At 61.3% G+C, this 26,644-nt stretch overlaps 1 protein-coding gene across 4 annotated transcripts in view; it reads right to left on the minus strand.

Annotated features, from left to right (window-relative positions):
- TSPAN18 (tetraspanin 18) overlaps positions 1-26,644 on the minus strand; it is a 167,416-nt gene that overhangs the window by 14,014 nt on the left and 126,758 nt on the right. For all 4 annotated transcript variants that reach the window (XM_051852548.2, XM_051852540.2, XM_051852555.2 and 1 more), the window contains 4 exons: positions 9,681-9,764; positions 9,398-9,469; positions 3,934-4,006; positions 1,889-2,083 (listed from right to left, as the gene is read on the minus strand). In XM_051852548.2, the coding sequence (XP_051708508.1) occupies positions 1,889-2,083; positions 3,934-3,996 (258 nt within the window). In that variant the 5' untranslated portion in view covers positions 3,997-4,006; positions 9,398-9,469; positions 9,681-9,764. The remainder of the gene's footprint in view (positions 1-1,888; positions 2,084-3,933; positions 4,007-9,397; positions 9,470-9,680; positions 9,765-26,644) is intronic.

Here is a 26,644-nt window from a genome sequence, read left to right on the forward strand (position 1 = left end):
TGGGAGACAGGAGACCAGGATCCCAGTGTCCCCTGCCTCTGACCCGCGCTGGGACCTCAGATGAGCCTGTGCTGGGTCTCAGAGAGAGGGGAGGGGAAGGAGCGATGGGCAGAGGCAAGGAACGGGGTGGGAGTGGATCCCGCGAGATCTGGGGTGGTGGAGGGGAGACAGGGAGGCTGCAGAGACGGAACAGAAGGCAGCCACCCAGACACCCAGAAGAGGGACAAAGGGATGAGTGGGGGGAGACGGAAAGGCCCGGCCCGTAGCCAGGTCCCACCTCTCCCGCGAGGGCAGTGCCGGTGCTGGGCCTGGGTCTGGCGGCCTCCTGCGTGTGCACTGGGAGGGATGCCGTCCTCAGCCAGCTGGCGGCCTCACAGCCAGCCACTTAGCTGGAGAGGCCTCTTGCTGCAGCCCAGGCCCCTGCCTGCTCCTTGCCAACAGCGCCAGCCTGGCTTCCTGTCTCAGCTTCAGTGCTGAGCTCATTAACAATGAATGAGCCCCCAGGGGCCGAGGTGAGGAGGGGGAAAGGGCCGTTTGCTGTGTGTCCTGGGACTCATATCCCAGTTCCTTGCTGAAGTCCGGGTCCCTAGCCAAGATGCTTCTGTGCCTGAGCCGACCTTGATAGAGAAGCTTCCACCAGGGGGCGCTCACGCCTTCCCTTTGTCTCCAGATGAAAAGTTTGCCTTGTTGATGTAGAGAGGCCGCTCGCTCCACTCAAGACACCCGGGCCACTCATCTCACAGCTGATTTCACTTCCTCTCCGGATGTGCAGCTGGGACAGGAGCGGGGCCCGTGACGTGTGCTCTCATCTAGGCCACATCACATCTCTGCTTCCCTGCTTGTCCACACCACCTGGCAAGATGTCCCGCTCACCAGCCTGGGGTTCCCCCACACTGCACACTCCGCACCACTCCCCCCACAACTCCCGCCCTGAGGAGTGGGACCCAGCCACACACATCCTTCTCTGTAGCAAGGCTAGAGCAGGACCAGAACCTGGAGAGCCCCCCTGGGCCCTTCAGGGAGGAGCAGTGCCACCCCTCCAGGCCAAGAAAACAAGCAAAGGCCCAAAGCACCAGAGTGCGTGGGAGTCCAGGGAACCAGAACAGCCAGGGTTTGTCTCATGTGTCCCTAAACTTCAGCTGAGCTGGCCGGGCCCCTCGCCGACAGGCTCAGAGAGGTCAAGAAACTAGCCTGGAGCCACAAAGCCAGGCCACGGGCAGGTGCGCACTTAAACACAAGCCGGCCGCCACTGCCAACTGCTCCCCATGGGCTCGGCTGCCTGTCCGCCTCGCCCAGCCACCCGTGCACTCCTCTCTGTTTTGGAACTGGATAGCTGAGAGCTGGCGCTTCATCCAGTAGCAGCCCGAGTTCTGTCGCGAAGCAGGGAGGGATGATCATTTCGGAGGGCAAGCATCAGGGCCAAGGTCAACGGCTCAGAAGCCGGGCTGTCACACCTGGAGGCCAAGGCCAGTCTGCAGGCTCTGGAAGCTGGGGCCCCCGAAGGCATGAGGCCGAGGTCGGAGCTTCCTGCTCCTGGAGGGCAGCGACAGTGGCTCCCACCTCCGGGCAAATCTCTGGTGGGCGGACCCATGCTGTGCCCCGGCTTGACTTGCGGGAGGAAGTCAGGTGCACTGGGACGCGGGAGGAGCTGCTGCCGCCGCAGGACCTCAGCTCCCGTGCCCTGTGCCGTGGACTTCCCATGGGGGCTCTGGGCTGCCCATGCTGGCCTCAGGGGGCCCTACTGCTGCCCACAGCCCCAAGTTTGGGACAAGCTGGTCAATTTCTGCATGCGAGCCAGGAGAGGCCCGCAGGTCAGCAGCCCCAGCCTCCCACCCACGGGCGTGTGTGTGTGTGTGTGTGTGTGTGTCTGTGGGGGGTGGGTACTCACAAACAGAAGCAGACACTTGTTCTCGCGCACGGCCCCGCAGCAGCCCAGGAAGCCGAGCAGGAAGAGCAGGCCCCCCATGGCCAGGAGGATGTAGGCGCCCGTGACGAGCAGCGGGGTGGCGGCCACGATCTCCCGGAAGCCCGTGGGGTCCACCATGACCCAGATGCCGACGCCCAGCAGGCAGGCCCCGCCCAGCTGCTCCCGGGCCAGCCGTGGGGGAAGAAAGGAGAAAGAGCACACACAGGAGAGTCAGACACTCCCTTTGCAACGTCAGTCAATGTCCCAGCAGCGGTACCCGGATCTTAGACGCCACCCGTACCCTCCAAGTGCAATATGTGAGCCACGCCCCGCTTTGGCTGCAGGAGAGCATCTCAGGATCACCAGGGCCTCCAATTGCACACTGAGGCCCAGAGAGGGCTCCCAGCTGGCTGGAGGTCACACAGCAAGGGACCAGGGAGCCCCAGGAACAGGTGGCTTAATCCACAGAAGAGGCTGGGCTCCTTCTCAGCTGTGGGATCTTAGCTAAGTGGCTTAACCTCTCTGAGCCTTAGCGGCCTCGTGTTTTAAAGGAAGAGTCTGGCTGGCACTTTGCAAAGGACGAATGCACAGAAGGCACAGGGATGTCTGTAGCGGATTTCAGTCCAGCCCCATTCTAGGTTTCACGGGCACAGACAAGGATGGGAAGTGGTTCTGTTGTGCAGGAGCCAAAGTTCCGCCCCCAGGGGGTCTGAGCCTTGGGCGACTTGGGGCAGGGGTGGGGCGAGAAGGGCAGACGACAAGAGCAGCCAATGACTGGCCAAGGCTGTCGTTACCCCTCTCCCCTGGCCCTGCAAAATCTTTCTCCTTCCCCCCGCCCTAATAAAACCTACTCTTCCTCATTGCTGGGAGAGGTCTGGGGGCTCGGGCACACAGGAAGCTGGCCCAGGGCTGCTGGGGCTGGAGGCGGGGTGGGCTTGCCTGGGTCCCCCCCAGCGTGGCAAGTGCAGGCCTTGGGCATGGAGTTCAAGTCTGCAGGGCTCCTGGCTCTTCAGGGTGGTGAGGCTGGGGGAGAACCTGCGGGAGGGACTGGGTTGTCTACTTCCGGGGCAGGCGCTTGGCACAGCTGTTAAGACTCCACTCAGAATGTCTGCGTCCCACAGGCGCACCCGTGGGTCCCGCCCCAGCTCTGCTCTGATCCCAGTTTCCTGCGGATGCGCACCCTAGGAGGCTGCAGGGATGGCTAAGCACTTGGGTCCCTGCCAGCCACATGGGAGACCCGGATGGATGCCAGCCTGGTCCAGCCCCAGCTGTCTGTGGGCATTTGGGGGAGTGGACCAGTGGATGGGCGCAGAGAGAGTCTTGGCTAGAGGGGGACCTCTCTCCCCTAGGACTGGCCCTGGGGAGGCTCAGTGCGCCAGATAGCACAGGTCTCAGTTGCACTAAGCCGGGAACGCGCTTCTGTCCCTAGGACAGGCCGCCATGCCTGAGCGGAACCTTCCAGAATGTTCTGGGCCCCCTGAGCACTCACAGCCGCTGACCCCTCCCACGCTGGAGAGGGGCTCAGCTCTGCTGGCCCCCACCTGCCAGGCACGTGGTGACCCTCCCTTGCGCCATCTTCAGAGAGCCTGCTGAGGTCAGCTACTGGGAGAGGAGACAGGGGTTCTGAGAAGCTAAGTGTGCGCCACGTCACGCCGCTGGTGCAATGGCCTTGGCCAAGCCTGCACAGCCTCCTGATCAAGTCAGTGGCCTCCCCGCCCAGCTCCTGCAGCTCTGATGGGGAGAAGGTTGGGGTCCCCTCTCGGTGCCCTCTGATGGCCCCCATCCCCTTCTCCCCTCCTCCCTACCAGGGGTCAGCTCCCAAGCACCAGGACCTAAGCTCACTCATGACCGCTACCCCCACATCTCCACCCCCACCCTTGCCTAAGCCAGACTCCGTGTGAAACTCTCCAGTGATGACACTGGGGTGAGCGCTGCGGGGCGGTGGCTCCGCCCCCTCCTGAAAGCTCCGCCTCCCACCCCCCCTCCCTCAGCCCATCAGGGGCCCAGGGAGACCCAGGAAGACTTACAAATATGAAGAAGTTAAACACAAACATCAGGTATTTCATGCAGTTCAGACAGTCGCCCTCCATGGTGATTGGCCTAGGAAACACAAAGCTGCCTCAGTGGCCCCCATACTGGGGCCCCCGCCCAGGAATAAAACCCCACGACCTCCCCAGAGGGGCCCCAAGGCCAGCCCTGCCCTGGCAGCTGGAGGAGGAGGAGGAGGGAGGCAGAGAATCCGGCTGGGGTTGGCAACAGGGAGCAGGCTGGAGCCAGCCTGCTGTGGTCCAAGCCCCAGCTCTACCACTCATGTGCTGTGTGACCCTGGGCAAATTACTCCACCTCTCTGGGTCTTAACCCCCACCCCCAACTTGAAAATGGAGATTAAAGCCAGAGCCTCATGTGATCAGTGGTTAGTTAGCACAGGCGTGAGTCTTCCATCGGCATAAGCAAAAACACAGGCTCAGAGCCTTGGGGGCTTGCTGAGGTCCCCAAGCCTGGATCGGAACCCAGGTCCTGTGCTCTGTGCAAGCACACACCCTCCAGCCACAGGACGGGAGGGCAGCCCTGGGTGCCAGCGAGGAGAGAGCATCCAGGAAAGGGGACACGGGCCCCTCCCAGGGCTCCAAGCCCTGCATCTTAGGCTCCAGCCGGAGCCCTCCGTGTCCCTCCCTAGACGGATGCCCGTGGGGGCGAGGCACGGAACACCGCGCTGTCCAGCCAGCTGTAACTGGGCAAGCCTCGGCGTGCCTGGCCCAGCTGTGTCGGCTCCCTCGTTTTGTTTGTAATTGACACTCAGTATTCCCACATCTTCTTTATCGCTGCTCTGGGGAGAGACTGGGGGCCAGGATTAGAGGTCCATGTGACAGAAGGACCATGACACGCCTGTGTCCCATGGGAGTCGGGGTGGGGGTGGCGCAGACCCCAGGTCCGTCCTGGGTTCCTCCTCGGGTGCTCCCGGCAGGTGGCATGAGCCTTTACGCCAGGACTTGGTGCAAAGCATTCTGAGAGTGTGTTGGGCGTGGGTGGATGTGGGGAGATGCTGCCTGGTTGCCTTGTGCAGCGCCTAGGTTCTCCCCTGGGACGTGGCTGGACTCAGTTCCAACCCGCCACAGAGGCAGGTGGCTGAGTGTGTGAGGTTTATTACTAATGCCATCACAAGTACTCTTTTAATATCCTGAGCAGTATTATAGTATTAGGAACATTAAACATCACCCTGTACCCCATACCTGTGCACAACTAGTCCTTAAAATAAAACCAATAGGGGCCGGCGCTGTGGCGCAGTGGGTTAAAGCCACTGCCTGCAGTGCCCGCGGCCCATATGGACACCGGTTTGAGTTCTGGCTGTTCCACTTCTGATCCAGCTCTCTGCTATGGTCTGGAAAAGCAGTGGAAGATGGCCCAAGTGCTTGGGCCCCTGCACATGTGTGGGAGACCTGGAAGAAGCTCCTGGCTCCTGGCTTCGGATTGGTGTAGCTCCAGCTGTTGTGGCCATCTGGGGAATGAGCCAACGGAATGGAAGACTTCTCTCTCTCTCTCTCTCTCTGGCTCTACCTCTCTCTGTAACTCTTTCTTTTCTTCTTTCTCTCTCTCTCTCTCTCTCTCTCTCTCTCTCTCTCTTTCTTTCTTTTTACAGGCAGAGTAGACAGTGAGAGAGAGAGAGACAGAGAGAAAGGTCTTCCTTCTCCATTGGTTCACCCACAATGGCCGCTGTGACTGGCATGCTGCAGCTGGCACACCACGCTGATCCGAAGCCAGGAGCCAGGTGCTTCTCCTGGTCTCCCATGCGGGTGCAGGGCTTAAGGACTTGGGCCATCCTCCACTGCACTCCCGGGCCACAGCAGAGAGCTGGACTGGAAGAGGAGCAATCGGGACAGAGTCCGGCGCCCCGACCGGGACTAGAACCCGGGTTGCCAGTGCCGCAGGCAGAGGATTAGCCTAGTAAGCTGCGGCACCGGCCAAGTAACTCTGTCTTTCAAAGAAATAAAATAATTTATTAAAAAAATATGGCTAGATGTGGCACCATGGGTTAGCTGCACTTGCAACACCAAAACCCCATACTGGAACACTGGTTTGAGTCCCGGATGCTCTGCTTCTGATCCGGCTCCCTGCTGAAATGCCTTAGAAAGCATCCTTGGGCCCCTGCCACCCACGAGGGAGACCAGGATGGAGTTCCTGGCTCCTGGCTTCAGCCTGGCCCAGCCCTGACTATTTCAGGCATTTGGGGAGTGAACCAGCAGATGGGTGATCTCTCTCTCTTTCTCTCCCTTGCTCTTTGTTGCTCTACCTTCCAAATACATACATAAATAAATCTTTAAAAACACAATGATAGCAGCCACTGTTTGGGGAAGAGGCAGGGTGCCAAGGGCTTTGCAGATATCATCACATCAAATTCCCACAGCAAGCAATGGGGCGATATTCAACGGCCAATCCCGACCTCAGGCCGGTGAAGTGGATGAAATAGCAGAGGGGCTAAGGAATTTGCCCAAGGCCACACCACTTGTAGGCGGTAGCACCAAAGCTTGTGTGGGGTGCCTGGCGCGAGGCGGGCACTCAGCCTTCTCTGCCTGAGACCCTAACCCAGCGCCCTCTCCAGCAGGCAAAGCCAACGCTCCCAGATTCCCAGGAGAGGCGCCTGGCAGCAGGGCCGGGGCCTTCTTCTCTCCTCGTGCGGCTTCTGCCGATGAGCCTGGTGTCTGTCCATCAGCCGACCTTGGCTGGTCAGTGCCCGTGACACCACTCAGGCACTGCGGCCCTGGGGAGGGTGTGACAGGCACACCCGCCGTTTGCTCTGGGTACCGGCCCCGTGGCACCTGGCTCTCTGCACCTGCTTCCTGCGCTATAGAAAAAACAGCTCAGCAGGTGGCACACGGGCAGGGCCACCCGGCATCGAAGCCAGGAGACGGGGGACCACTTGGAGCCCACCTGGGACGACACTCTTGTTTCACCCAAAGGGGAAACTGAGGCAGCAAGTCGCCCAGTGATGAACGCATGGCCGTGCAAAGAGGAAAGCATGGTGTGAACTGGAAGCAAGGCTCCAAGGACTTTATTTCAATTGGGTGGGAAGGGGAGGGGAGAGGAACGGCCCAGGTGGGGCCTCCTGCTCTGTGAGTCACTGCTGTGGGACCTCAGGCAAGCACGAGCCCTCTCTGATCTCAGCATCTGTAAACGAGCGGAAATGTAGTGGCCTGTCCATTTCTGACTTGGACCGGAGGTGCTGTGGGGAGGGAAGAGCAGCCCCGGCCCTGAGAGGCCAGGATGTGTGGGCTGCCCGGCCCAGTTGTCCCTCCCTGCTGCCCACCTCGGCAAAGCTTCTCTCCAGGGGGCCATCCTGCTTTTGCTGGCTCTGGCTGTTTAGCAATTAAGGAATAATAAAGACGGCAGCTCATAAAGGGGCTCCGGTGTTTATTGCGGCTCTGCAGCCGCTGCAGGTTGCATTTCACGGGCTGGGCTCTGCCCTGAAAGGAGACGTGTCTCCCGGGAACAGCCTGCGGCCACCTCAAGGGTGAGGAAGGTAGGAAAGCAGGTGCGGGCCAGAGGGTGGGGGATCCAGGGTCCGGCTTGAGGGCAGGGTGGGTGAGGGGTAACGAAGTGGACTTCCAGCCCTGCCAGGCTTGCCTGGGAGGCCAGGCTCCTGGATTGCGTGTGACCTGCTTCCTCATAAGGTGTGGAAGACACCGAGGGCAGAGCGTGGCACGAGGCGGCTAAGGACCGCAGCAGCGGGCACCGGCGGCCCCCGAATGCACGATTTCCCTGAGCCCCTCCAAGCTCCAGGAAGCAGGGAACGCCATTCCACTCTTCCAGGGCGGGAACTGAGGCTCGGAGAGGTGGGGTCGCTGGCCCAAGGTCACACAGCACCGAAGTGCCCGCCCAGAATTAGGACCCATGCCTCTCCGACTCTGCGGCCCCATCCCAATCATGGTTTTTCCCTGGATGTTTGTCCTGCAAAGTGCAGACCGGGCTTCAGGCCGCCATTTGTCTACTCTATGTCCCACTGTCCAGGGGAGACAGCCTCACGGGGCACCGCCCACCCGCCAGGCTGAAGTGAACAGAAAAACCGTCACTAGCTCCACCCCCTGAAAGGGCGGGGGCTTCTGAATGTGGGGACACATCTCCAGAGCACATTGGCTAGACTATCGTGACAGACACACAGGACATCCAATCTCTGCCTGGATCTGGCTTTAGAGCCCCTCCTCCCCTCAGAGCCTTCTAGAAGCTAAGTCATCCCTACCTAATTCTCTAATTTACTTTAAAGGAGAAGGGGGACACGGAGAAGCTCTGGCAAAGGAGGGGGAGCTAACAAGAACCCCGAGCCATCCTGTGAGTTTCTGAGCAGGGCTCGTATTTGGAGGGTCTCAAGCTGGGTTCCCCGAGACTAAAGCAACATCCTACAGTTATTTTCCGTATTTCCAATTGCAGCTCAGAACTGCACCTGTCACCGTAGGCTGGCTCAACAGGGGCGTGCCTTTGGTTTGGGGGCAATTAAACCACCCCAGGGTGGGGACCCCGTGTCTTAGCAGCTCTGGCCACAGCACGAAGATGAAGGAGAAAGCGTCAGGGGTCCCCAAGAAGGCAGCAGCACTCTCGTGAACCCTGGGGCCCCGAGGGAGGAAAGGCGGCGTCCGTGTCGCAGGCAGACTGACCCAGGGTGACTTCCACTGCCCACGCGGGAGCACTGAGACACTGTGGTCCTGCCCATCCTTCCACGCCACAGCGTCTGCCCCAGGGACCCCACGAATGGGCGCCCTGGATCTGCCCTGTGGGTCTCCTGTGCCTGTCACAGAGACAGTGAGCCCGGCCATGGGACTGTCCCGTACTTAGTGGGTGTTTATGCAGACGGCCTGACCCCCAGACGTGCCCGCCGGTCCTGTGTGTGTGTGGGGGGGGCAAACCCAGGTGCGCAGGGCTTGGAGGGAATCTAAGGGGAGCCTCTCTGTGATGTCACTGCTTGTTCCGCGCAGACCTGGACCCAGCCCTTGTGTAACTGACGCCACCAGTGTATCCACCGAAGCACTCGACAGACTTGGGTTCAGTTCCCTGCTCTGCTCCTGCCGGTGTAGCCCCTGGCAGGCAGCGGTGATGGCACAAGGCACGGATCGGGTGCCGGTCACTCCTGTGGGAGACCCGGATGGAGGTCCCGGCTCCAGGCGTCAGCCCTGGCGCAGCCTGGTCATTGCAGGCATTTGGGTGCGTGAATTAGTAGATAAGAGCCACCACCACCCCTAACCCCCTGCCTCTTCCTTTAAAATAAAATAAAATAAACTGTAAATAAAATAAAGGAATAAATAAAGGAAGGTCGCAGGTGTGAAAGGTCAGGGAGCAGTGACCCCGCCCAGCGCCCTCCTTTTGGTCACGAGGATTCTGCAAGGGGCTTTGGCCAATCCCAGAGTGGTCAGTGCTGGGTCTGAGGTTGGAAGCCCCGCCCCGGCGCTCCTTGCTGACTTCCAGAGCAGCCCGGAGACTGCGGAAGCCTCACCACCACACACTCACTTCTTTTGTCCGCTGCCACCGTCCTAGGGCTTGGAGCGGTGCCTGCCCAAGATGGCTCCTCAATGAATAAACCTGAATGAATGAAGAGTGGGGGTGAATGAGTGCACGCGGGAGAAGAGGAACCAGGGATAGCACAGAGAACAGTCAGCAGACCAGAGACACAGATAAAGCAAGTCCGAAGGGGAGGGAGAGGCAGAGCAGGAGGCGGCACAGGAGAGACAGACTCAGGGCGGGAGGCGGGCCACGGGCGCAGCCAGAGGACAGGTGACCGTGGACTCGGCACCTGGGCAGCTCTCCAGGCGTCAGCAGGACGGAGTCTTGTGCTCCGTAGGGCTCGCGTTCGCTTCTTTCGTCAGCCCAGCTTGTCCTGTAAGAGCAAATATTCAGTTACTACCGCAAATCAATATGGAGCCATTGATGACACCCGCCCTCCCAGTGCACACGCCCGGGGCCAGGGTCTTGCTCAGCCGCACCCATTAGCGCTAATGAAAAGCCGCAGCACCTGGGGCCACTCCAGCCGGGGAGGTCGGCTCCGGTGCCCGCCTCTGCCTGGACGGCGGTGCTAGGTGCCCTGGCCGGGGCCGGGTGGTGAGCCACATCTCCCAGAGGTGCGCAGGTCCTGGCCTGGGCCGTATCTCGGCTGATCTGGCTGCATGTGACTGAGGAGTTGACGGGAGATGCTGGGATCGGGGGCCCACGTGCCTGGATGCTACCCGGGTGCCACCTGCACCTGATTCACCGAACCTCCCCTGGAAACCCCGACTCTGAGCAGCCAGGAATTTGACGCTGGAAAGGCTTCCTCGGCTTTGCATGAGGATTTGCCAGAAGGTTCTCTTACGGGGCCGCTGCCAGTACTGGGAATGAGAGTTTGATTTCAGAAGTCAAACGGGCACCATCTGGAGACCCCTGTTCTAGCACCTGCGGGGGATTCCCCAGCCAGATCTGCTCAGACAGTGCTACAGGACAATCCTGAACAAACACGTGGCCCAGGGAGCTTGGGCTGTGGTGGGTGTTCCCGTGGGGAGGAATGGCGACATTTCCAGCTCTCAAGATACAAGTCTGCCTACAGCCTGTGAGGGGGCGGTGGGCGAAGGATTCCTCTACACCCACCCTCTCTCCTTCTTTCCCTTCATCTCCCATATCCATCCATCCTCCCATCCATCCATCTATCCATCCATCTAATCCATCTATCCATCTGTCCAACCATTCACCCATCTTCCCATGCATCACATCCATCTATTATCCATATCCATCCACCCATCCATCCATTCACCCATTCTCCTGCTCTCCCATCCATTCACCCATCTATACCCATCCATCCATCCATTCACCCATTCTCCCTCTCTCCCATCCATCCACTCATCTATACCCATCCATCCATCTATACCCATCCATCCATCTATACCCATCCATCCATCCATCCATCTGTACCCATCCACCCATCCATCCATTCTCCCTCTCTCCCATCCATCCATCCTCATCCATCCATCTACACCCATCCATCCATCTACCCATCCATCCATTCTCCCTCCCATCCATCCAACCCATCTATCCATCCCCATCTATCCATTCATCCACCCTCCCATCCATCCATCCATCCACCCATCCATCCCCATCCATCCATCCTCCCATCCCCTCTTCCCTTCCCTCTACTCATTCACCTGTCTACCCATCAAATATTCATTAGATGAATACTGAGCTCCTACTGTGTGTTGTGAGCTACACTGGGAGATATGGATGCAAATAAGCCCCTTCTCCCCGCAGCGCGTTAGGGGGAGCAGGAGGTGAGAGGAGCTAAGGCAGCACAGACAGCCACAGGGCTGGGGAGCCGGAGGAGGGGGGCTCACTCCACTGGTGTAATCATCCTGCAGGTGGAGGAGAGGACGGTGAAGGAGGGCTTGAGCGAGAGCTGAGATGGAGAGAAGCAGAGGGGCAGACAGCAAACGGGGCGTCCCCACTGAGCGCTCGCTATGGCCCAGGTGCTGGAAGCCCTGCGTGGCCTACACATGCGCACTGTGTGCACCAGCTTTGCATGTGACACGCACAATGGCACTGACACGCCTGAGCTCGCTGTATGCTCGGAGCATCCTAGGAGGTTGCACTTGTAGTATGGGACAGGAGTCCTGGAGAGGGGTGTGGCCTGTCCAGCATCACGCAGCCAGTAAGCGATGGATCCGACTGAGGGGGCTGGAATCAAGGGTGTCTCCTCCTGCGCAATTTCATTGAATTCCATTGGCTCCATTGAATCTACTGAAAAGTCGCTTGGCGGCTGGATTATCGACCCATTCTACAGAAGGAAGTGGAGGCTTGGCAAGGCAGTGGCAAAACTGGGCACCCTCCAGGGATTTCAAGCTGCTTTTAGAGCTTCAGGCAGCAAATCAGAAAAGCAGTTTGGGGGGATGTGGTTGGAGGAAGGGGAACAGGGCAGCACCCAAGAGGCCTCGGAACTGCCCTGGAGCAAGACACGCCCAGCAGGTGGATACCAGAAGGGACCGAGGGGAAGTCCTCTGGGCCCACAGACCCCCTCCGCAGCCTGGGGAATGGGACCCTGGGGCCCAGGGCCAAGGCTGTAGCTCCTGGCCCCCTACCCCGCCCCAGGGCTCTGAGCAGCAGGGAGAGGTCATGGCTCCCTCCTCTTCCTCTGCTCTGTTCCAGCTGTCATCCCCAATGTCACCCAACCTCTCCGTTCTCTCTTTGTCCTGCTTGGGCCCCCATCCCACGCTTGCCCTGGACCAGGACAGCCTGAGTGGTGCCTATGACTCCACCCCATCACTGCTGTCTCTGCAGTGCTGTGCACAGCGCCAGCCCTGGTCACTGCCCGGCCCCCTGCTCCGGGATGGAACCAGCCTGATCAACGGGAGCCGTAAGAATTCCTGGTTCTGTGGGGCTGGTGCTGTGGCGCAGCGGGTTAAAGCCCTGGCCTGTTGTGCCGGCATCCCATATGGGCGCCAATTCGAGTCCTGGCTGCTCCACTTCTGATCCAGCTCTCTGCTACGGCCTGGGAAAGCAGTAGGAGATGGCCCAAGTCCTTGGGTCCCTGCACCCATGTGGGAGGCCTGGAAGAAGCTCCTGGCTCCTGGCTTTGGATCGGTGCAGCTCCGGCTGTTGCGGCCATCTGGGGAGTGAACCAGCAGATGGAAGACCTCTCTCTCTGTCTCTACATCTCTCTGTAACTCTGTCTTTCAAATAAATAAAATAAATCTTTAAAAAAAAAAAAAAGAATTCCTGGTTCCGTGGGGGATGGGCAGGCCTGGAATGTGCCGCACGTGGTCCCCACGGGGAGCTCCTCCTAGCAGCCTCATCGTGGATCTGGAATAAGTGGGCGCTGATCATGGAAGGGTCACGTGGAGGGAATTGTGGGCTCTCGGCTGGCTCAGGACGACACCAACGTCTTCCCCAAATGGCCCCAATTCAGATGAATCATTGCAGTCTTGGGAGAGCTGAGCTTGACAACAGCGAACAGGACCGAGAGGCTGCCAGGGGCCCACGGCTGCCACACATGTCCATGTGTCTCCTCCTTCACCCCCAGCCAGGAGATGGATACCGTTAGGACCTCATTTTACAGGCGGCAAAACTGAGGCCCAGAGATGGAAATGAGCTGACCCAGGACCATGCGCCTGGCTTGTAAGACATGGCTAAGGTTAAGCGCCAAGCCTGCTGGGCTCCAAATCACAGCTCCTGACGGGGCTCCAGTCCACGGGGCAGGGCAGCAGAGAGGGTGCCGCAACCAGGGAGCGTCGTGTCTCAGTCTTCACCCCAGTTCTGACCTGAATCAGGCCCAGAGTCTCAGCCAGCCAGCCAGCTCCTGCCCTGAGCCAGCTGGAGGGCCCGGGGGGCTGACCCAGTGCTGCCATCGCCTGACAGATGGGAGCCTTGAGGCCCACAGCAGGGCTGGGAGGGGGCGGAGGTCGCACGGCGCCTCGGGGCTCCCACAGCAGGCTCCCGCCTGGGCCAGACAGCTTTATTAATCTCGCCCCTCCTGCTGCCCCAGATGGCGGCTCAGCCCCATCTGCGGGGCGTGGGCCCGGGAGGGGCTCTCTGATTAAGCAGCACAGCTCTGTTCATAAATCACTCCCCTGCCTTTCTCTGTCCCCAGCCCCTGGGCATGCTTTCTGGAGGGACGGACAAGGAGGCAGGTGGCCCAAGCCGGTAGAGATGCTCCCACTGGGAGGAGGCACGGGCAGAAACCCGAGGGGTGTGTTGTACCCACTCTGGCCAGGCGAGGGCGCTAGGGGCCTGGGGCAGAGCCACACAGGATCGGGTGTTTTCTCTGCAAGCCACGTTCCCTCCATCAGGGCTCTGCCCCAGGGACCCTAGAGCCTGGCTCCTCATCTGGGGTGGGGAGTCTCCGATCGGATTTCCGGGGTCACTTGGAGGATGAGAGAAGGTGATGCAGGTGAAAGCCCTGGACACGGTGTCCAGCACAGCCAGTTCCTGCCCTGTCCCGGCTCCTGCCAGGGCCAGCCTGGGCTTGGTCCAAGGCATGGAGACCAGCGGCCGCCCTCCCCAGAGCCCTGGGACGATCAATAAGGAGAGTTAACGGCAACATCAGCCAGGGCTCCAGGCAGGCTCAGCAAGACAGGAAACACTGCTTGCCAGCTGGGGCTGGAGGGGAGCCTGGAAGAGGGCGAGGCTGTGTGCAGAGGTCACGGCGGTGGGCAGGGGGCAGGGAGGAGCGAGATCTATGGAGCTCCCTTGGCATCACCCGCGCTGGGCTGGAGGCGGTCACCTACGATGATGATCTCACTTCCTCCTCCAGAAACCTTGGGGGAAGGGAGGGTTCCCTTTTACAGATGGGGACCCTGGCACCCACAGCGGGCTCGGGCACAGCGGGGCGGGGGATACCATTTAACAGGCTCCCGAGGGTCGGGGCCTGGGAGGGGGGTGATGGGGCCCCAGGGAAAGCTTGCTGGGAGCGCAGTTGGATCCGAAGTGTCCGGGATCCAGTCGCCCAGACCCGCTGAGTGGGGACAGAGAAGGCGCCTGAAGCGGCCTCATCGCTAGTCTGTGAGCTGAGCCAGGCTGGGCGCTCCGTGCCCGCTGCTGACCTGTCCTCTGCCCACCCCGAAGCCCGTCCTTCCCACCAGAATGGCCACAGAAAAGGAAGCTCCTTAGTGAGGCCTGTGTCCACCACCTCACGTCACATGGCGGAAGCTCTGGCTCAGAGAGGGACAGAGCGCAGCCCCGAGTCACACAGCGTGGCCAGAACCAGGAGGGACTGAGCATAAACCCGCTGGCTGGCTGCCCTTCCCGCCAAAGCAGGCAGCTTCCTGGACGGCTAAGGCTGCAGCCCTCTGAGAGGCCCTGAGGTACAGGACCTCGCTGGGCCCGCCCACGCGGGAGGCAGGCGCTCCTGTTCACAGGTGAGCCTCCCTGGCCCCCAGGACCCGCGGCAGGTCCATGGAGCTGGTGCAAGGAAACCAGACTCCGTGCTGTGCCCTGGTCTCCCTCCAGGGTGTGGCCCCAGGGACTTGACGCCCACCCAGCCTCAGTGACCATAACACAATCCACGCCTCCCATCCGCCCTACGCCGGGCACCAGGGCTGGGCCTCATCCACAGAGGGCGCTGGGCCCAGACACGGGTCAGGGGCTCTGTTCCCCTGCCTTGGGCACCTAACCCAGTGGGGACGTCACTGGCCTTTGCAGAGTCTCTGGGGACCCTCGTGCGGAGACCTCGACTTGGCCACTGTGAGCAGCTGAAGGCAGGGGTGCAGAGAGGGGTCACGGTGTGTGTGGGCAGCAGGCTGGGCCTCAGAGCCCACGTCCAGCGGGGGGCTGTGTGTGGGGGCTGCTGAAGCAGGTGAGAGTCCAGGAGGGCGGAGCTAGGGCACCCCTCCCCCAGGAAGCCCCTCCCCCAGGACGCCTCTCCCCTCACCCCCACCCCAGGCAGGCAATGCGGGGCAAGGCAGGTGTGAGGAGGAGGGAGGGGGCAGGCTCCCCCAGTACTCATTGGCCCCAGGACCCAGAGAGGCCAGGCTGCGGCAGGAAGCCCCAGTCAGGGCATGGGGGAGCCCCCGGGATGGGACAAAAGGCTGCCTGGGCCCGGGTTGACCCTGGGGAAGTGGCTGCCTGCAGAGGGTGCAGCAGCCTGGCTGCCTGCTCAGGATCCAGACGGCGCTCACCGCGCGGCCTCCCTGGCCGCCAAACACCAAGTCTCCTCCTGATCGCATCACTCGTGGGGCCAGGCACCCCGCCCCCCACCGCCGCCCCGAGCCGTCTCCTGCATGCCCCGCTGAGTGAGCGCCGGCCCAGGCAGGCAGACAGGAGGGGTGACCCCTGACCTTACTCCTGGGAGCTGGACTTGCGTCTGTGGGCTTGGCCAGCGGCTGCCTCTGAAGCTCCTCTGACAGCAGCCCTCCCCGGCTGCCCCAGGTGCTGCTGTGTCCCCAGGTCCCCAGAGACACCCCCCCCCCAACTTGGGCTCACTGCCACTGGGGTCTCGCCAAGCCTCACAGTGCCCCCTGCTCTCCCTGCACAAGCTGGCACTGCCAATAACACCTGTGCCTCATCGGTACCCAGTCTTTCTGGTTTTTTCAAATTTTATTGGAAAGGTGGAGAGATTCAGAGAGAGAGAGAGAGAGACAGACAGACAGAGACCCTATCCACTGGTTCACTCCCCGGATGCCTGCAACAGCTGGGACTGGGCCGGGCTGAAGCCAGGAGCTGGTAACTCCATCCGGTTTCCTACTTGGGACCCAAGTACGTGAGCCATCCCCAGCCACCTCCCAGGGTGTGCGTCCACAGGAAGCTGGAAGCCCAAGTGGAGGCAGGACTCGAACCCAGGCCCTCTGATGTGGGGCGAGGGCATCCAAGCCGCATCTTCCCCATGGCACCACACACCTATTCTGCTTCTCCTGGCTGCCTCCCAGCAGATGCTGTGAGACCTCATGCTACCCAGAGTCTGTTTAGCCTGCACTTACTATGCACCTGGCCTTGAACTAAGAGCAAACAGATCCGCAGGAGACTCCTGCAAGGGGATTTCTCAACACTGAACTGTGACTGAGCTGGGCTCCGAGATGGCGAGCTATCTGCCTTGGGTCTCTCAGCCGGTTGCAGGAGACACCCAGTGCGTCTCCCACCTCTTGCCACCACTCGAGCACGTAGGGGGCCTCTGGATCCCATTTTGATGCTTAAAATACAACACACGGGATTAAAAGGGCGGTCAACTATATTCAAAGAGTTATTGAAATGTTTTGCAGCAGAGGGTAGTTAATGCTTCTGCATTCGCACAGGAGACCGAAGGGTTGGGTGGCCAGGGAACGGAGGCGCACATGCTCTCAGGGGCTCTGCCGCGAGTTTCAGGATCTCTATGGGCCATGGAGTCACAAGTACTGCCCAAGCACGGAGGCTTCAGCCTGATTCCTACTGCAAGGAAATGGCCAACTTCAGTTACCCGTAGAGGAGGTGAAGACAGCCCACCCGCCCCCAACAAGCCCCCCACTTCAAGCTCATGGAACCCCAGATGAGAGCATGGTTCACCCTGAAAGTGACGCCCCAGCTGTGTCTCAGCAGCCCAACCTGCTCTCACCCATCTCCAGCCCTCCCCAGACAATCACCGCTCCCCTCCCCCCACCCCTGGCAGGGGGCAGGGTCTGTGGCAGGTGCAAATGGGCGGGGAGCAGTGAATTGGATTGGGTCAGAAGCTAAACTCCAGCTACAGAGCCTGTGAGCAGACAGAGCCCCTGGGAAGGGAGGCCCCCCTGGGTGGCAGTGGCTGTCCCCCTGCCCAGGGCGGGCAGCCAGTCTGAGTGGGGAGGCGGAGGCAGGGTCTGGAAACCTGCTGGCCATTGCCCTGAGGTCTGGATCCTGCGGGCTCCAGGAGGGGCCCTGAGGCCGGCCTTTCTGCATGCCCCCGGGGGCCTGCTCAGGTCCTCCAGGGCTCCAGGCAAGCTGACAATCAGACTCCCCCAAATTGGGGGGTACCCGCGAAACTAGCCGACGGCCACCTGCCAGTCAGGCTCCCGCAGGCCCCTTGCTGTCATCCCCAGCAGCTGAGCCAGGCTCGCAGACCCTGCCCTGCATGGGGTGGGGCTCCTGCTCCCAGTGCCACCTCCTCCGCATCACCTGCCCCCTGCCCGCCAAGGCAGCTGGAACCGGCCGAGGAGCTGATGCCAATGGCTTCCCGCTAGGAGCCAAGGCACAGGGCCCGCATGTCTGGAGGGCAGACTCATTCTCTAGGATTCCCCCTCCTCTGGGTGGGCGGCGGCAGACTTTTCTGCAGCCCCTGAGCTTTGCGATGGGGATGGGGAAGGGAACACAGAGTCGGGGGGCTCTGAGAAGAGCTGGGGTGTCGCTCCAGCCCCGACAGCCACCCACCCACACCCCAGGGAGTGCCGCCTACGTGAAGACCAGGAGGACCTCGCAGGCATGGCCGCATCCCCTGGGCTCACCTCCTCCATGGCACCCCCAGGAACAAGCGTGGGTCTTCATGCCCCTCCCCCGCCCCCCGCCAGGTGGCTTCCGTGCTGAGTGCCGGGCTGTCCTGGAGTCGGATGCTGGCAGAGGGGGCCGCGGAGAGGGGCTCAGAACATGCCCCATCATACAGCCCGGAGATGGAGCCCGGGGCCCGGGGGACTTGCTCGGAAGCATGCAGCTCAGTGAGGGCTGGATGGTATTGTGGCCTGGGTGCCTGCTCCCACACTCCCGTCATGCACCAGGCGGCCTCACGACACAGCCCCTGGAAAGATGAGCTTTGGGCTCAGCAGGTGCCAGGGACCCTCACACCAGGTCTGGGAGCATGAGGGAACAAGGCTCTCTGTCCTGTCCTGTTGAAAAACCCTCTGGTAGCGGGGGCTGGTTGTCCCTCCCACTTCTCGGAGTCCCCTTGAGGCGTACAGGGATGGGACACGGTGCCTCCCCAGTAATTTGGACGATACTGCTGCCAGTGTGCCGAGAGCTGCCCTAAGCACACTTTCCCGACATCACCTGCGCACAGGTGCTCATGCCCCAGTTGCCTTGGGGTAAGCTGAGGCGCAGAGGAGGTGAGGCGGCTTTCCATGGAGGCCCAGCTGCCAAGGGCAAGTGCAAGGGCTCTGACCCCGGAAGGTGCACTTCTGCCACTGGCCAGGGCCCCTTCCTGCGCCAGGCAGAAGCCGGTGGTGCGGAGACGGGTGTGGCAGGCTCGCGTGCTGGCTGCCAGTCCAGGCTCCGGCAGCCTGGCACCCTGGGCAAGGCCTGCCCTCTCTCTGACCTCCAACTGTCCGACTGCTTCTGGCTGCTTCTCAGCCTCCCCACAGTTCACCCTCCCCCGGGGTCCCTTGAAAGACTTCCTACAGGGCTCCATCCCAAAATATGCAGGGCTGTTGCTGGGGCAACCTGGCCCACCATACAGCCCAGATTTAAATATTTAATGGCTTCACGGGTATTAAGGGGGCCTGGGAACTGGGCGGGAGAGGGCACAGGGCTGAGGCAGGGGTGAGAGGAGAGGGGCTGGGGGAGGGGTGCCAAGGGTCTTGCTTCCCCCACTGCGTTTAGTGGCTGACAGAAGAGAGATGGCAACAGGCAAGACCCAGAATTCCAGGGCCGAGGGCATGTGCGCGCGCATGTGTGTGCATGTGTGTACATGTGTGCGTGTGTGTGCGTGTGCATGTGTGTGCGTGTGTGTGCGTGTGCATGTGTGTACATGTGTGCATGTGTGTGCATGTTCCCTTTGCAGGTGGACGGGGAAACCGGCTTTCCCACAGAGGCCAACTGTGCAGCAGCCGCTGTGCTGAGGTCCCCCCCACTTCCTTTGAGCCTCGCTCCCACCCCACGAGACAGCATTTGTCATTCCCAGCTGACAGCCGAGATAACGGGGGTCAGAGAGATGAAGCGACCCCCTCACCCCCCGGGCCACACAGCTGCCATGTGAAAGGCAGGGCGGCTCCAAAGCCCGTGCCCTCTCCCGTCCATCTGCAGGATCCAGGGCCAGAAACACGATGAGGGCGCCCGACACGGAGGAGGCGTCTGCTCAGGGCAGCGCGGGGGACGGTACGCACTCTACATCCCGCACATGGCCCTCACTGCATTTGGGAGGCCTGCTACCCCCATTTTACAGATGTGGAAACTGAGGCCTCAAGAGGAGAACTTCAGAACCAAGATCCCAGAGGCAAGGGCTGGACTCGAGCCTCAACAGTCGGGGTTCATCTTGGCCTGCATTTAGAAAACCAGAGGACAAAATCCGAATGCTAATCAGACGTCTCATCCGTTCTTCACCCTGGCGCTTCGTCCAAGGCCTCCCAAGTTGATGGGGGGCTCCAAGAGGAAATATCAGTGTCCTGCTCCCCACACAACAGAGACGCAGGCTCACATGCCCATGCCAGCAACTGCACACAGATGCACACGACAGCGGTGCAGACACACAGATAGAGGCAGCCAGGCCACCTCCCCCAGCACAGGGTCACTCCAACCGACAACGGTGTCACGAGAAAGGCCCCGCAGGCATTTGGCCAACAGCTCTGCCAGCGTGAGCCTCAGGACACCAAGGCCATCTTATTCTTCAAAGCCTCGGGGAGAGGACACACCCCCACCCCACCACCCCATTCCTGTGATGGGGATGTTCCGATCAGGCGCCCAGAGAAGCCAAGGGGCTCGTCTAGAGCTGTCACAGCTACCGCTCTGACTGGCTTCTCTCTCTCTCTCTCTCTTTTTTTTTTTTTTTTTTTGACAGGCAGAGTGGACAGTGAGAGAGAGAGACAGAGAGAAAGGTCTTCCTTTGCCGTTGGTTCACCCTCCAATGGCCACCACGGCCGGTGCACTGCGGCCGGCGCACCGAGCTGATCCAATGGCAGGAGCCAGGTACTTCTCCTGGTCTCCCATGGGGTGCAGGGCCCAAGCACTTGGGCCATCCTCCACTGCACTCCTGGGCCACAGCAGAGAGCTGGCCTGGAAGAGGGGCAACCAGGACAGAATCCGGCGCCCCGATCGGGACTAGAACCCCGGGTGTCGGCGCCGCAAGGCGGAGGATTAGCCTAGTGAGCCACGGCGCCAGCCGGCTTCTCTTGAGCCGGGTGCACAACTTTGATTGCACGGTGCCTTCAACTCTAACAGCCGTCACTGCATGCTCTCTGCAGTGAGTGTCCCGGCTCCTAGTGGATCTGCGTATCCTGCCTGGGTCCTGTCGGGGTGCAGCCCCGCCGCATGCAAGGGCCAACGGTCCTGCAGTCCCCCACCTGGCGGCAACAGGTGCCTCCCTTCCCCGAGACGCTGGGTTCCCTGTCCCAAAGGCGTTCTCTTCCTTCTCACTGCAGCCCCTCCCCACCCCCCGAATCCACGGCTGCCTTCCCTGCACCCCCAGGGCCCGGGAACCGTCATCGGAGCAGGAATGGGGCTCAGCCTGGGGCTGCCCCCTCCCACGGGGTATGCCGCCCCCTCCCACGCCCTGGGTGTGCATGCCCTGGGTGTGCTAAGCAATACGGAAGACATGAGGCTTTCCTAGGGCACCTGCCTGCGACGCTGCTCGTCTGGCCTGAATTAGGGATGGCCACAGGCCTTGCCCTGCAGGACCGACCACAGGTATGTGGGGGCCAAACCACTGCCAAACAGCGAGACTGTGGCCCACTGCTGGGAGAGGCCGTCAGGAAGCGAACCCGAGAGGCAGGCAGGGGCCGCGGCCTGGTGGATGGACAGGAGGGGTCAGGCAGTCCTGTTTTCTTTCCTCCCCCAGAAAAACATCCCAGCTGCTCCATGAGTCATAAAGAAAGATGTGCGTCAGGGCTGGGGGTGGGGGAAGGGCCAGGCTTGGGGGGCGGGGCGGGGGGGCGGAGACAGAGGGGCTCTAACAAAGGCGAGCTCAGAGGGCTCCTGTCCGACCCAACATCAGAGACCTCCGGGCCTGGAAGGAGGCCGCTCTTCCCTCCCGGGCTGAGCAAGTATCCGGGTTTGCAGCGTGCTGGGACAACATCCACTTCCTTCCAGCAAAGTCGTCATACAGGCTGGAGACCCTCACCCAAAATGCTTGCGACCCAGAGGGGCGTCCGATTTTAGAGTTTTCAGATCGCAGGACATTTGCACAGCCTTGGCCACTTGAGCATCCCCAGGCTGAAATATCAAGCTTTGTTGAGCCTCAGGTCAGCACCCAGAACGTCTCCGGGTCAGGAGCCCCTCGGATGTGGGATTCCAGACGCCCCACCTATACCAATGGCCATCCTCACCACCAGCTCCTCCAGGTCTCGTGCTTGCTATTGGCAGAGTGGGAACAGCGACCCTCATGTGGTCCAGTCCATGGGCGGGTGCTGGGCATGGCAGACGGAGCTTGGGGAAGAGAGGACTTGCCCAACCTTCATCTAGGTAGCACCAACTCCAGGGAGCCTGGTTCAAGCCCTGGGCCCAGGCTGTGCAGCTGCCCCCACGCCTATGCACCTCTCTGAGCCTCACACAGCCTCCTCCTGAACACAGAGCAAAGACAGCGACCCCTCCCCACCCCCACCCCCCAGGCTGCCACAAGGGTCAATGAGGCCCCCATGGGGTCAGGACAGTGTTGTAGCACTCGCGACACCGGTCAAGGGCTTGGTAAGGAAAGCGGCAGCAGGTGGAGTGTGGCTGTGCCTCCTGGAGCTGCTGAGGCTGGCCCAGGACACAGCATCGGAGCAGCCTGGACATGACCTTGCCAACCAAAGAGGGAACCGAGGAGCCCGAGCTGGCCAAGGCTCAGCTGTCCTATGGAACCCAGCAAAAGCCCCCGCCCTGTCCCCTAGCCTGGGATGGCTCGCATTGCCCTCAGCAGGTTGCTGGTGGGCCAGGAGGAGGAGGAGGCAGAGGTGGGCACAGGAGCAGAGGTGCTGACCCCCGGCTGGGCCGCCGCAAGCCTTCGTCCCCTTGCTGAGAGCATCATGGGTGTCAAGTGGCCCCTCCACACTGTATCACAAGCCAAGGGCATGCCCTCTGTTACCGGCTGTGCCTGGGAGGCCCCCTCCCTTCTCTGCTGAGGCGCCATAGCGACTGGAAGGAGCAGGGGGGCTGGAACCCGTCGTGTCCCCCACGCCCGCAGGCCACACCAGCAGTGGTGGCAACAAGGGTCCACACCGGCCCAGCGCTCCCCAAGGGCCGGCCGCCGGTCTCAACACTTGCCAGCTACTCCCTCATCCAACCTTGCTGACAATGTCCTTCCACCCATTTTATGGACCGGGAAACTGAAGGCACAGAGATGTAAAGTAACTCACCCAGGGTCACACAGCGAGGAAGTTGGCCTTGGAACCAGCATCTGGGCTCAAAGCGTACCCAGGATATCCCAGGACTCACAAAGGCAAAGCATGGAATCTTCTAGAATGAGAAAGCCCCCTCCCCCACCCCAGGAGGAGCACTGCCACGGCAGCCACGAGACCCGGGCTCTGGCCCTTGCTCGGCACTCAGCAGCTGTGCACGGCTGAGCAAGTTCCCCAGGGGCGGCCTGCGGAGCAGCCTGCCTGGCCCCAGCCTCTCCGAGCCCTGGAGCACCCTGGAATCCCAGGATCGCTGTGAACCCCGAACAAGACCGCACGGCACAAGACATGGGAGAACCCTGCAGAGACCCAGCCCGTTCTTGCCACGCCTTTTGCTCACCCTCCCTGGGTCACCAGGCCATGGCTCCAGGGGCTCCCAATGCAATGCTGTAAAAACAGCTGGGTGCCCTGGGCTCTATTTCTGGGTGGGAAGGATTCGACTCTTGTCCTTTTAGACACAGAAAATGGCAGTCTGAGCCTTTGATGAGCCATCTTCATCACTTAAAGGTGTGAACACAGGGGCGGGCAATGTGTGTGGTGGGTTTGGGCCCCCTTTTGGGGCACCTGCACCCCATATCGGAGTGCTAGTTAGTTAGAGCCCCGGCTGCTCTACTTCTGATCCAGTACCCTGCTAATGCACCCTGGGAGGTAGCAGGTGATGGTCCAAGTACTTGGGCCCCTGCCCCTCATGTAGGGGACCCTGGATGGAGTTCCTGGCTCCTGGCTTCGGCCTGGCCCAGCCCCAGCTCTTGTAGGCATTTGAAGAGTGGACCAGAGAATGGAATATCTCTCTCTCTCTCTGTGTCTCTCCCTCTGTCACTTTGACTTTCATATAAATAGTAAAATCTTTTTTAAATAAAAAAATGTAAGTGCAACCCCACGGGAGGCCTGCAGAGCTTAGAAATGTCAAAGAAATAAAGGGAGCGGATGAAGCGAGAGCTTCCAGGAGCAGACGCAAGGTGCATGTCGCTCTTCCTGGACGCCAGATCTCAGGGTCATGTGGCACAGGTGACACGGGCCATCCCATGGGGTGGGTGGGGCCGAGCTGGGCAGGGATGAGCACGGGCACACTCACACGGGCACACTTACACACACACACTCACGCTCACACACACACACTCACACACACACTCGCGCTACTCTGCTGGCCACAGAGCTCAGCGGGGCCGTGGCCCAGACAGTGGTCCTTGCCAGGCTGGGTTAGGGTGCTTATCGGAGGAGCCTCTACGCCAGCCTCACACAAGTACCTTGGCCATAGCTCCCAAGCAGGTGAAGAAGACCAAGGCATTGTCCTCGGTCCAGGGATCTGGGTTCAAGGTCAGGCTCCGAGGCACAGCCAGGCCTTGCTCTCTGGCCCTTGGATCCCGCACACCAGGCACTGCCTCTGCCCGTCACCACCGCAGGGTCTCATCTCTGCCTCTGCTCTCCTGCCCGTCTCTGAATGCCTGCGCACACACTGACCACTTCCTGCGAGGTGAGAAGGCTCCCACCTAACCCGGCTAGAACACATCCTTTGAAAACACCCCTCCCGTGGGGGCCTGGACATAAATCCCCTTAGCTGTGCCCTGGGCCCGTGACCCCCGGAGGACGACGGCCGCCTGTGATTTAGGGGCTCTGCAGGTGTGAGCTGATGGACAAAGCCGCTGGCTTGCCTGAGGGAGTGGCGGGGCGGTGGAGCCCTGCCGGGAGCAGGCGCTCCTAGGAAACTCAGTGCTGGGGAAAGGAAGAGGGGGCTAGGTGTCTCATTTCCCCTGGCTGCCCATTAGCCAGGCGGCGGGAGCACGCAGCCAGTCCGGGAGCAGATGGGGGCTGGGCGAGGAGCAGGCTGCCCCAGTGCCCTGTGCTCCGGGGGCAGCTCAGTCCACATTGGCGCCTCGCCGAGGCGACTCCAGTGCCGCCACAGGCAGAGCTGGGGCCCAGCCACGGAGGCCCCCGGGGAAGCCGGGCACCCCGTAGGTAACGTGACAGCCGGGAAGCCCAGTCTGAACTTTGCCTGCAGTCACTACTAACGGCCTCCAGCCTCCAGCCTCCGGAAGGGCGCGATGCCAAACAGGAAATGGAGTTTGAGAAGGCAGTCCCCAGAAATGGCTCCTCTACAGGAGGCGTCGCACGGGGCTTTGCAAGGTCAGGGTTGCCACGGGAGACAAACTGGAAGTTGAACCCAGAGTCTGTTTCCTGACCACCAACAGCCAGAAACAACAGGACCAGGGCCACCTATGGCTTCCTGCCTGCATACCCCGGGGTGGGCGGTGCCTCCCCTGCCAGGTGGGGTGGGCGGACCAGGTGGAGGGAGCTCAGAGCCGTGTCTGGAGTCCCATGGCGCCTTGTGTGGTCAGGCTCCCCGTGGCAGGCCACGGATGGTATGGCCACACGGAGGCCTTCTGAGGACCCTGCAAGGTATGAATTCCCCAGTTGGCAGACGAGCCCCGCCCCGCCCCAGGGTGGGGCGGAGGAGGGCTGCCGTGCAGGTGCCAGGATGGAGCCGGCCTTGTCTTTCTCTCTGTACGTGGCAGCTGCCTCGTGCCACTCACAGGTGGTGTTTCCCTCTGAAATATGCACTGGGGATGCCCAAAGAAACCCTTCCCACCCACGAGGCGCTGCGTGCGCTCCGAGGTGACTGCGGCCTGGCGGCTCCCACAGCGCCCTCCTGCGGGGCTCTGGGAAGCTGGAGCAGGGGGAAGCCCCTTCTCAGTTGCAGACTCAGCTCACTGGGGCAGTACCCAGCTGTGTCCCATCTCGGGGAACACACCCAGTACCAAGAACAGTTTGCACACACATTCTCACTGGCTCCCACAATCCAGTGTGGCGGGTTTGTCATCACCCCGACTCTTCCACTGTGCAAACTGAGGCTTGGAAAGGAGACGGCATCTGCTCAGGGTCCCACAGCCAGATGGTGCTAGATCTGCATCCCGGCAGCCCGGCTCCCGAGTCTGGGCCTCTAACCACTGCCCAACACTGCCCCCTCACCCTGTTGGGACAGCAGGAGCCCCAGGCCGGCTGCAGAACGGAGCCTGCACCTCCAGCCTGCAGTAGGTGGCTTTTCTGAGCAGCCCTGTGCAGCCACAAGGTGAAGGTGGGGGACTGCAGGCGGCTGCCCCCGCTTCTGCCACTCGTGCATCTTCGAGTTCACCCACAGGAAGGGATGAAGGCTTCCCGTGACTTAGGGAACGGCCATCCTTGGGACCTCCCTGCCGGGGGTGCCTGTGGGGTCGGCCTTTTGATGGCACAGCTTGGGTGGGATATGGCCACGAAGGGGCAGGACTGGACGGCGGCCCCAGCTTCCTTCCTTATGCCCCTCATCCTCTTCCCAGCTTGGTCCCCTTAGCGAGACGAGGCTGCTGGACCCAAAGAGCTCCTGTCCAGAGGTCTGTGCCTAGGAGAGGAGCCAGCTCTGCCAATGGCGGAGGCCCTGCTGGAGGCGGGCCCCCGGCCCTTGCCCAGGAACCCTGTACCCCCAGCTCTCAGACAGCAAGGAGACACCCTTGCTTCCCTCCACCTGCCATCCTGGCCTCCTGGAACTAACCAGGAGGCCACAGGCTTCCAGCTCGGGCCGCAGGGGTCCTCAACGCCCACCCGGGCCTTACAGCAGCATAAAAGGCCCGACAGCACCGGTGCCCTGCACTCCCCACCCCCCACCAAGCTCTTCCCTGACTGCCTTCCTCCTCCCCTGCCCTGCTGCAGCCAGCTCCAGCCCCAGTGGCTGCCTGCACGTGGTGAACACGTTCTGACCTCAGGACCTTTGCTCCTGCTTACCCCTTTGCTGGGAACAGCGACCCCCAGACCCACCATGAGGCTTGCACCTCCATGTCCCTCAGGTCTCTGATTCCTGTTCCTAAAACAGGCCTCTCCCCAGTCACACTTCCTGTGGACTTGCTGTAGATGAGGCTTCTGTGGCTTATCTCCTCTCCCCTTCTCTTGAAGCCAGGAGGACGGGGACTTTGTCCGGTTCATGGCCAAACCCTAGAGTGCAGTAGAGTGCTTGCCCCCCATTGGATGTTTGGGAGAGTGGGGGGCCAGGTAGGCTGGAGGGAAGCAGAGAGGGAGAGAGAGGGAACCCATGAGTGCCTCT

Source organism: Oryctolagus cuniculus, chromosome 1 (genome assembly GCF_964237555.1).
Source record: "Oryctolagus cuniculus chromosome 1, mOryCun1.1, whole genome shotgun sequence".
NCBI classification, from domain to species: Eukaryota; Metazoa; Chordata; class Mammalia; order Lagomorpha; family Leporidae; genus Oryctolagus; species Oryctolagus cuniculus.